The sequence below is a fragment of the Ochotona princeps genome, chromosome 28 (assembly GCF_030435755.1).
Source record: "Ochotona princeps isolate mOchPri1 chromosome 28, mOchPri1.hap1, whole genome shotgun sequence".
Classification (NCBI taxonomy): domain Eukaryota; kingdom Metazoa; phylum Chordata; class Mammalia; order Lagomorpha; family Ochotonidae; genus Ochotona; species Ochotona princeps.
Genome location: NC_080859.1, coordinates 7,998,071 through 8,009,468, shown reverse-complemented (window position 1 = coordinate 8,009,468; position 11,398 = coordinate 7,998,071). Strand labels below are relative to the sequence as shown.

Here is an 11,398-nt window from a genome sequence, read left to right as displayed (position 1 = left end):
GGCCGGGCCGGCCTCGCTCTGCACCCGGCCGGGAGCGCGCATCGCGGCGGCAGCGGGCCCGCGGGTGGGCGGGCCTGGCTCTGCCCAAGCCTCGCCTCTGGCCTCTGCAGTCAGAGCCCCCGAGGTGGGCACTGCGTCGCGGCTGGGTCTCCAGGTTGCCGCAGGGGTCCCCAGCCCGAAGGCCTGGGTGCTGGCGGCCGGCGGAGCTGCACCCCGCTCCGGAGCCCTTGCTGCGGGCGGCGTCTGGGCGCGCTCTCCCTGCTCCCGCGCTCCCGCCAGCCTCCGCAGCCTCCGCCCGCACGCCGTCCCCCTCCAGCCCCGGCTCCGCCCCGCCGCAGCGCCCCGCGTCCACTGAACCTGCCGAGGCCCCGAGCGCCCGCACAGCAGCCGCTCGCTTTCCCAGCATGTCGGCGCTCGAGTGGTACGCGCACAAGGCTCTGGGCGATGGGATTTTCTGGATCCAAGAACGTTTCTACGAGTCCGGCAACCGCGCCAACATCTGGCTCGTGCGCGGCTCCGAGCAGGACGTGGTGATCGACACGGGCCTGGGGCTGCGCAGCCTACCGGAGTACCTGTACTCCTCTGGCCTCCTCCAGGACCGCGGCGCCAAGGAGGAGGAGGAGGACGCGGCCGGCCGGCCCCTGCTGGCCGTGGCCACCCACGTGCACTTCGACCACTCGGGCGGCCTCTACCAATTCGACCGGGTGGCCGTGCACCACGCCGAGGCCGAGGCGCTGGCCCGCGGGGACAACTTTGAGACCGTGACCTGGCTCTCCGACAGCGAGGTGGTGCGGACGCCCAGCCCCGGCTGGAGGGCCAGGCAGTTCCGCGTGCCGGCGGTGCAGCCCACCCTCATCCTGCAGGATGGTAATGGGTCCTCCACAACGCGGGCGCATTCCCGCGAGGGTGGGGATGGGATGGTAGACCCCCCGTGGTGCCACAGCTTGAAGGCGGTGGGACCAGACTGGGCCAAAGCCCTCCCCAGCATCCCCACCCCGCGCGAGCGCAGCCAGTCCCACCCCTTGGGCAGTGCCCCGCGCCTGTTGCTGCGGTGGCTCCGGGGATGCTCAGCCCAGCCTGTGGTTCCCAGGTACTTGGCTAGCGGAGTGGACTAGACTCGTAGGAAGGTCGCCTCCCGGGAAGGGCATCTCGAGGTGCTTTGGAGAGGCGTTATCGCCGCCGCAGGGCCGAAGCCCTTGCCACCTGTAGGCTTAGCATGCAGTCTAAACCGAGAGTCCAGGCTGCTCCCTTATGGGCTAAATGGGGTTTGCCTTCCTGCTGTTGCCAGGGAGAGAAAAAGCTCCTTAGTGAACGGAGGCGAGCGAAATGCTTGAAGCTCTCCAATGAGGAAGGAAAAAGCTGGTCAGCTTGGAAAGGGGGGGACAGGGAAGGTGACTTCCGGTGCAGGTGAACTGTGTGTGGCTGATGCAGAGAGCGCCTTGCCCCCCCCTCGTGTGCTCCAACAGGCAAGAAAGGAATAAAACTAAGCCCTGACAGATCTTTCCTTCTCAGGCTGGTATTTAACTAATCAGGCTGATTAGCCGTAGCAGAGATATTTGGTATTATTAATGTCCTGCTTGGCCTGATTATTTTTTTTAAGAATTATTTTTTTTATTACAAAGTCATATATACAGAGAGGAGGAGAGACAGAGAGGAAGATCTTCCATCCAATGATTCACTCCCCAAGTGAGCCGCAACGGGCCAATGCGCGCCGATCCAAAGCCGGGAACCTGGAACCTCTTCTGGGTCTCCCACGCGGGTGCAGTGTCCCAATGCATTGGGCCGTCCTCGACTGCAGGGAGCTGGGAGCTGGATGGGAAGTGGAGCTGCCGGGATTAGAACCGGCACCCATATGGGATCCCGGGGCGTTCAAGGCGAGGACTTTTAGCCGCTAGGCCACGCCGCCGGGCCCGGCCTGATTACATTTTGTCCTCCACGCATTTGCAATGGGCTCACTGACCTCCAATGAAACGGTTTGCTCAAGGTGGACTGAGCAAGGTCATGATTTCAAAAACTGGGTTTTGGACCCAGTTAATCAAAGCGTGCAACTCCCACGTAAATCCTCCCCCATGACCACATGATGGCAACTTGTCAGAGCTTTTTTCTATCAGTCTGGATCGAGTGGCTGCCCAGCAGCGCGGGGCTGGCTGCGTGGCCAAGCGAAATGGCTGAGAGTGGAGCAACTTGGAGACGTCGGTTATCCTACAGAGCTTGACCACTTGTGAGGTTAAGACGTTACAGGATTCTATGTTATCACGCAGCGCATCTCTTAAGACCTAAGTTTTGTTTTTTTTTTAAGATCTATTTAATTTTATTTGAAAGACAGAGTTGCGGAGAGAAGGAGAGAGATCTTTATCTCTTGGTTCACTCACCTAATAGCCACCACAGCCCAAGCTGAGCTAGTCCAAAGCCAGGAACTTCTTGCAGGTCTTCCACATGGGTGCGGGGGCCCATGGACTTGGGCCAGCTTCTGCTGCTTTCCCAGTACATTAGTAGGGAATGGGATCAGAAGTAGAGCTGCCGGGACCCAGACCAGATGGAATGCCGACACTGCGGGTAGAGGCCCAACCTACTTTGTCAGCAGCACTGGGCTGTAACCTGAAGGTTGTTAAGAACCGCTCACTTTAGAGGGGATTCTGCCATTTCCTGATAGTTTGAAATGAAACAAAAGTAGGTTGACACTGGATATATTTTCTTTCTGGATACAGTTGGTACTTTTAAGATTAAGATTCCCGTGCAGTCAGTGACTATTTAGACCAAATTCAAAACAACTCTAGACACTAATATGATGAAGCATTTAAATTATTCTAAGAGAATAATTTACTCTGAATTCTGTGAGAGCCATGGGAAGGGTCACCATTGGATTCTGCGAAGGTGGAGAATCCACCGTGATGGCAGAAACCCAGCAGTTTTTAGCCGTAGAGGGCCTCAGGCTGCATGGAGCTGTCATGGACCTTTGAAGGTGTGACCAGAGAGCTGGATGTTTACCAAAGACTTGGAGCCTGATAGCTGCGCTGTCAGAATCAGTTTTTCTTTTTTTCACTGGGAATGAGCTGCCTCACTCTCCCAAGTGGCGTCTAATTTCCTGGCTTCTCAGGAATGTTAATTTCCTGTCTCTTCCCAGTGCTGAGGTCTGATCACTTGCTATTAAGGCAATCCAGGTGCCTAGAAGGAGATATAAAGTATTTATATTAAAAATGCACGTACAGTAACACACGGCGGTGGCACACACGCCAACACTGTTGTTTTCCTGACTTTGCTTTCAACACAGGGAAGCTGCAACCACCTGGTCCACCTCATGGGGTGGGCCAGCGATCCCTTCATGTAGAAGTCCAGGCCAGTGCACTTGATCTCTGTAACCCAGAAGCTGACTTGTAAGAAGAGGGGACAGGGAGAGAAGAGGACAGCCGGGTATTAGTTCAATGGTGATAGAATCTTCAAACAAGAAGGCAGTAGCAGGCCTTGCGTTCATACAGAGCAGCCCTCTTGAGCAGACATGCCAGTACGGTTATTCATAATATCCATGTCACACAGATTCTGGCAGTTTTGTCCCTATCATACGTTTTGTCCAGAGCCACCAAGATACCTTCTCGGATGAGTGGGTTTGGGTGGACCTAAGCCGGTTAGGGAGCAAGGGAGCCAATTGAGTAGGCCTGCAACTTGGTTCCCCCTTCCCTGCACCCCACCTCTATTGCAAGCAACTGTACTTGGTTTGCTTTAAATAAGAATCCATGCTGCCTGGTGGACTAAGCGTGGGACGTTTTGGGATGCTACAGAGGTGTGGCGACTGAAGGAAGTCCGTCTTGGTGTATCCACAGACCCACGAACATGTTGCAAAGCTTGGCCAGAAAAATTACCCAGCCTGTTCTGCTGGCCTAGATGAGCTGACTGTTATGTCCCCATGTATATTTGCAGTACAGGCATCAGCAAAGCAGCAAGTTAGCCTGTCACTGTGGATTCTAGCAGAAGACACGAGGTTTGGAGACAAGGGCTGGTTCATGGCTTAGCGCATAGCATTAGGTGCTGATTCCTCAAGGCCTCACTCTTACTGGGGAACTTGACAAGGGGAACAGTTTAGTAAAGCTCACTAGAGCACAATTCAGAACACTGCTACGGGGAATGTCCTAAAACGTAAATATTCCATATCATTTATATCCACTACGTGGTAGTCCATTGAAAGCTCTCAGATGTCTTGCGGATAGTAAAGTTGCTTTATGTTTTTGGACACAAGAATTTCCAAAATTGTTTGAGCCCGGGATTGTCATTGTTTTAGTCCTAATAACGTGTATCCACATTCCTACCGGGACAAGCACTGCTCTAGCAAACAGCAGGAATGGAGCACACATGGCTGAATGTTAACTTGTTAAGGAGTACAGTATTTACAAAACAAAGCCAAAATAAGTATCATCTTTCCCAATTTATTTGAAACCATTTACTATTACTTCGTTCTTTATTCTTTTAAGTCGTATTTACATATTTAAAAGGCAGAGCTGCAGAGTAGGGAGAGACATCTTCCTCCTGCTGGTGCACTCTCCAAATGGACCCAGTGGCCAAGGGGACTCCATCCGGGTCTTGAATCAGCGCTCACACGGGCCGCTGGTGGTGTACCACAGGTCCAGCTCCTACTGTGGTTGGGGTCAGGTGTACACCATGTTTACCTGCAAACCCTGCTTGTGTTCACAGGAGACGTGATCAACCTTGGCGACCGGCAGCTCACTGTCATGCACATGCCCGGCCACTCCAGGGGAAGTATCTGCCTCCATGACAGAGACCGGAAGATCCTCTTCAGCGGAGACGTGGTGTACGACGGCTCGCTGATCGACTGGCTTCCGTACAGCCGGATAAGCGACTACGTTGGGACCTGTGAGCGTCTGGTAGAGTTAGTGGACAGAGGTCTGGTAGAGAAAGTGCTGCCCGGGCACTTCAATACCTTCGGTGCAGAAAGGCTTTTTCGATTGGCCTCTAACTACATTTCGAAAGCTGGGTTGTGTCACAAAGTTTCTACTTTTGCCATGCGATCTCTTGCAAGTTTAGCCCTGCGTGTCACGAATTCCAGGAACTCGTCCTAGTATCCATCCTGGTCATCTGTTTTGATTAACTTCATAAATGAATCCAACTCATTTTGTGCCCTGTGAGATGGTTAATAGTGAGCATTCCAACAAGTGCTTTTATACCACTGTAGTATGTTACAGGAAAGGAAAAAAATAAGATTGAGAATGAATAAGCCAAAAAATGGAAATTTTAATTTTTTTTTTCCTTTTTCAAGGTAAGAAGCCACTTAAGTAAACTTACCGTTTGCCAAGTCTGTCACCTTTAGTATTTACTTCAGAAATGACCCACAAGCATATGAGGAATCAAGGAGGCAGTTTTCAACCAAAGGAAGGACTGCCCTGGTCCCCTTGTTTCTGGGTCATCCTGGGGGTCCGAGCATGGGGGGAGGCATGTGAATTCTTACATTTACACTCCGAACTTAATACGGTCAGTGTGTGACTCAAAGACAAAGGTTCTTAGGTTCAAAGGAGTTACAACTCTGCACAAACACATAAACTCACATTTAGAATGATAGCTAACAAATTACGTTGTTTTGATCCTGAACTTTTTATGCTACTTTTTATTTATTTATTTACTTATTTATTCTTTACATAATTATAACATTTGTTACATGTGTAATTTAACTTATGAAAAGTCCAATGAATCTTGTTTTATCGCAAAGCTTTAAATATAGAGTGCTTTCAGTAAAAAGCTCATATATATTGTTGTTTGTTATGTAATATTTTCAATCATAAAAATAAAACTTAAATGTCTGTAAATCTGAAAATTATCAGATTTCTGAAAAGGACACTGTCAGGCAAATTTGAAAATATAGACACAAAGTAATTTATATTCTATTCTATTTTAATATGAACAACTACTTATAAACACAGTTTTTTTCTCGTTATAGAGCAAGTTGAGCATGTGTCACGTTTTACAGTACCTAAACAGCTTGGAGAACTCCAGCATCTTAATGTGAACCGTCCTTTCACTTCATGGCTCAGTGCCACAGAGGGTTTGCATTGAACACGGATGCAGACTTCTGCCTTCTACCCCGGTCACAACACTTACTCCTGTTGCTATTCTTCATCGTGCATGAAAAGGAATCCACTTTCATGAAGTCCTGGCAAAGGGCTGGTGCTCTCGATAATATTTTATCAGAATATTTTATGAAGATTTTCAAAGCAGTTTTTTCCCACTTTTTTTTCCAGAACCATTAACATGTTTAGAATCAAACAGGAGTTTGCAAATCAGATTTTGCAATTTTGTTTTCTGAAAAATTATGCAATCTTTGAAGGGTTCCCCGTGGATATCCAGGTTCTTCAGTTATTTTATCCACTCAGTAACTCTCACTGCCGCCGCCATGCCCCATCCACATGGTCCCGTCCCAGTGAACAGCACTGTGCTAAACGCTGTGCAAGCCCAGGAAGCCAGAGAGGACGTGGGCTGGAGTTAACATACAGTTTTACCTGAGCACAAGGGACATGAACGGAGGGAAGGGAGGTTTAGTTACGGAAAGTTTCCCAGACAGGAAGGCTTTTTTCCATCAGGTTTTGGGAGGAGGATTTGTTAGCCGTCAGGGTAGAAAACAAAAGATCCAAGAATAGACGCACAGACCGCTGTCTAAACTAGTTGATTCCTTCTGACTGGCTGTATGTGTTCCTAGCTTTCTGGAATCTCTCACCTCCCTAAGAACCACCCATTTAGCATGAGCGAGAAGGGTTTGTGACTGTGAGTCAACCTTGCTCACAGGTGAGCGGACCTGCCACGTGCTGCCCAAAGAACCCTGACCTAGAGCAGAGCCCGTGATGGGTTCGGACGTGGAGCATCATGGTAGTTATGGTCATTCAAGGCAGCAGCTGTTTGCAATGACAGCACATCAAGAATATGGGTTTGGTCCAGGGCAACTACAATCACATATTGAGCCTTAAATATAGCCATTATTTTTATATCAATAGCACAAAAGAAAACCAAAAGTCCTTAACCATTTACCATTTTAACACATTTTTGAACTTTTCTTAAATCAGTGTAGACTAGACATTGAGTTTTATTACAAAAATATGAAATCCTGAGGAGTTTTCTTATTTATCCAAAGTGTACCTTTTTCATAACAGATTGAGAATTATTTTTTGATTTCCCAATTTGATCTCAGTTTTTCAAGTTACAGTACAGCGTAAGAGAATGATATTTTGCTATTGCTTCAGTACACACACATTGGGGAACAGATGTCATTCATTTTGTGTCCATACTGTGCATTTTAAATGCGCAATATTGAATCCTGGTCCTACTACCAAGAGGTGATTGACCAGCCTCACGCAGCATAATTTTTGACCTCGCTGGTAATTGGACACAGCCTGTCAGCCCCCACACTCTGTTCTATTACACCTGCACAATAACATAGAATTGGCAAAGCTTGTTTTTACTTTCTAAGATGCCATATGTGCCAAGAATAAATCAAATGGTGTTAAAGCATCATAATAACATATTTTTCAAGACCTTTTAAAATACATATTTTCACCCTGACAGTGACCCTTATAATTTATGATTTTTGATTACTAGCATGTAAGTATAATCCAAACTTGTCACAGTGTAAGATATCTTCAGATAAATCCTTTATTCATATTGTTAATGATCAGCCTTTGAAAATGTGTTTTCCTTACACAATGTCTCCTTTTAACCAGGAAGCTCAAAGAAAAACCTTGTGTGTTAGCTCGTCATAGCCCAATAACTGGTTCTGTGTATCTGTCCTGAGGTGATTAGTAACATGAGTGCGACATGCACAAGTTCATGCTTGTATCATTTCCAGATAAGTGTAAGCAAGCGTCTGTGTAATAAATATACTGAAGTGGACATTTTCTTTCCATCTGTAATTGGTATCTTTTATAACACTGCAAGTGTTCAGTTTCTTGGAAGGATATTTTCTGTGCCGTTTTGAAAAGTCTTATGAGAAATAAAGTGTCCCAGAGATGGAAAACTCATCTAGATCTTCAGTCTATGATAAACTTGGCATTTTAAATCAGTGAATAAAAGTTGGATTAATCAGTGAGCATTAGAATTGCTGATGTGAGGAAGGAAAAGCTCCTGCTAGCCAAAAAGTTTCCAATCGAGAATGTGACATCAGAGCTAAATGTGTGGTGGAAGGAAATTTAATTCATGTATCACTTAGGATAGGAGCGTTACTGCAAAATGTTCAGTGCCTTCAGACTCAGATGCCATGAAGAAAGTTACGGAGATGAAGCTGAGGAAACGCGCCTAACTTGTCTAGCAGGAGACACTAATGTAAAGGATGCCTCTTAGTAAGAGAAAGATGAAACTAAGGCAGGGCCAGCTTTTCCTCTCAGATGCAACTGACGGAAGACATTAACAAGCTAAAAAAAAAACCCATATGGATATTATTTGATGCTAATAAAAGAATTGTAGAGCCATAAAAACAGCCTAAAGAGCCTTTATACCATTTCAACAGAGAATGATACATTGTGGAGATTGCAAGGAGGAGAAAAAGGTTTTAGCCATGGGTGTGTACTTGTGGGAAAGTGACAAGGAACTACGTAACAGACCTACAGAAGGATTCCTGTTGTTTGTAGGCTTGGCGCACATCCATGTCAGTGTTGATTCCCAATTTCAGTGATAAAAATGTCCTCTTTCTGGTATTGGTTGAATAATACCTTTTTCATGAGAAATTTTACGTCCAGCACCTGGGTTACAAAGGCATTGTGACGCAGCATATTAAGCTGCCACCTGCACTGCCGGTGTCCCAGAACAGTTCCTGTTCAAGTCCCAGCTGCTGTCCTTGCAGTCCAACTCCTTGCTAGTGTGCTTGGAAAAGCGGCAGAAGAATCAGGTACTCGGGCCTTCTACTATGTGGCAGACCCAGATGAAGCTCTTGGCTCTTGGCTTCAGTGTGGCCTCACCCTGGCTGTTAGGGCCGTCTGGGGAGTAAACCACCAGATGTAAGGAGTCTCTCTCTCTTTCCCATTTTGTTTTAAGATTTATTTTATTTTTATTGGAAAGTCAGATATACAGATAGGAGGAGAGACAGAAAGATCTTCCATCCGATGATTCACTCCTGAAGTGAGCTCAATGGCCGGCGCTGTGCCGATCCGAAGCCAGGAGTCTGGAACCAGATTTTTTTCTACCATGGTTTTCACTCCTTAGAATTGAGGAATAATGATTTTTGCAGCTGATAGGAAATCTTTCAAAAATATAAATTGTGAATCAGTTGTCTAGTTGATGCACAAAGAAACCAAGACACTGCCACCTAGTGGCTTAGTTGAAGAAATTCAGTAAAGCACTAAACCATTTTTTTCCTCAGGAAATTTTACATTCATATTTTCATGTGGCCCTGAATATAAAAATATTTGTTTTAAGGAAATGATTACTAATATATGTTTTCAAATTAACACTTCAAATTTGGTCACTCATCTTTTTCCTTTTGGGTTATAATCCCTATTTATTAAACTCAGTAGGATATGAATTAGAACACACCAAAACCTCTTCGTACTAGAAAAAAATATTAATAAAAGATGTTTCACTGAAGAAATTTTCACACATAAAATAGTCTAAACCCAATAATAAAATTAAATAAATGATCAAATTAAGTTTATATCAAATTTTCAAAAGGAATATATAAAATAAAATTATATATTATGCATAGTTAGAAAGCAGTGTTTTCTGAAGTAGTCTAAAGCTATGATTCTTTATTTTTATTAAATAGCTCCATCATAGAAAACTGGCTGCAAATATTTCATTAAGCAAATATTATTACATCATTAACTTTTAATGTAAAATAAGAAAGATAGTTCTATAGAACTCTCCGATTCGGGAAGTTTTGAAGCCTGCTCTTCTTGAAAAATATTTGGTTATTGGAAAGGCAGAATTATAGAGAGAGATACAGAGAGAAAGCATTATCTTCATCTACTGGTTCAGTCCTCCGGCTGGCCATGGCAGCAGATGGAAGCCAGGAACTTAGACCGTTCATAACTTATGTTGAACCAACTTCCCGTGCCGTTCCTTCCTGTGCATTCGCAGGGAGCTGGACCACAAGTCGAGCACCTGGGATTCAAACTGGTGCTCCCACATGGGATGCCAGCATCACAGGGGCAGCTCAGGAAAGTCATAGCTGTTCCAGTAGACATTCTTCACGGCTGTAACATTGCGTGGTACTTTGTAAAACAGCATCACTCTGTTCTACTCGAGAACAACTGCCTTCCTAGCAACGGTGTGAGTGAGCAAAGCGCCTACAGATACGCCGGCTTTGTCGGACTGGGATGGGGTTCTTCCAGTCCTGCCCCTGCTGGAATATTTCAGATGACCCAGGTGCTATCAAGAAGAAATGAAATGTTTGCTTGCAGTTGACTCCACTTTTAAAACAGATGCTATGCTATGCTTTTGAGTTGGGGAGAGTTGGAATGGAGCTTAGCAGAAGAGAACACCCATAACCCCCTTGTTCTGAGCAGTCATGACGGACTCCATCCAGCACAGGACAAGCAACACCTAACACTGCCTGGGGTTTTCATGGCCTCTTCTAGGGCAGAGAGAAAATTCTGTGGGCAAGTGAAGAACCAAACCTGGGCAGAAGATGTAGGTGTAATTTGTCTCCATCTTGTAGCCCCTCTACTGTTGCCAAAGTTCAGGCGACGTCACAAGTCCTCCCCGGGGTTGTGGAGAAACAGAACAAGCTCAAGGTCAAGAATAAGATTTGGTGTGTCCTCTTCTAAGAAGGGATGGTGACGTATGAGCAGGAAGGACTCTGCGTGGGCACACAGCCAGAGCTGCACGTCACACTGCCAGTGCCTTTGCTGCCAATGCCAAGCACACTATGGATGTGTTATCTCCCAAGGAGGAAGAAAAATGCAGACAATGGATTTTGTGTAGGTCCAGTAACTCACTAGACCCGTGATTCAAGGCAAAATAAAAGGGGTTTTCAAAAAGCTCGTGGAAAATGAAGATTCTGAGGGAAAAAACCACATGGCTTTAAAGATGTTTTTGCACCAAAGCTAAGCTGACATTTCACCTATGACACTGTCAAACATCTACCTCTATTTGTATAGCGTGCTGATAACTTTCTTTGAAGTCACAGCACAATTAGTTATGTCAAGCAAATAACATCTGAAAGTGCATTTTTACAATTTAGTGTCACATTTCCGTCTCTATCTTTGACATGCCATGCCATGATTGCAAGGTGGATAAAAACCATTTGTTAATTATAGGGGTTAGATTCTCCTCCAGGAACCTGTGCAGCGCCTTGACCCTGCCCTCTCAAACAGTAAATCAGGGATCGAAGTTCAGACACTGGGATTTTTTACATATTTATATATTTCACATGTCTGTTTTAAAAATACTGATTTCTATTTATTTGACAGGCAGC

General features: G+C 45.9%; 1 protein-coding gene across 1 annotated transcript; it reads left to right on the top strand.

Annotated features, from left to right (window-relative positions):
* Positions 1 to 15: 15 nt before the first annotated feature.
* On the top strand, positions 16 to 5,194 carry MBLAC2 (metallo-beta-lactamase domain containing 2). Its single transcript, XM_058656337.1, has 2 exons — positions 16 to 867; positions 4,684 to 5,194. The coding sequence occupies exons 1-2, from the start codon at positions 405 to 407 to the stop codon at positions 5,067 to 5,069; spliced, it is 849 nt and encodes a 282-aa protein (XP_058512320.1). The 5' UTR covers positions 16 to 404; the 3' UTR covers positions 5,070 to 5,194.
* The last annotated feature ends 6,204 nt before the right edge of the window (positions 5,195 to 11,398 follow it).

Bases quoted from the DNA above. Each gene is read 5' to 3' on its own strand.
- MBLAC2 (XM_058656337.1), top strand. From the start codon at position 405: ATGTCGGCGCTCGAGTGGTACGCGCACAAGGCTCTGGGCGATGGGATT. The intron at 868-4,683 runs GTAATGGGTCCT...TTGTGTTCACAG, and splicing joins CACCCTCATCCTGCAGGATG to GAGACGTGATCAACCTTGGC.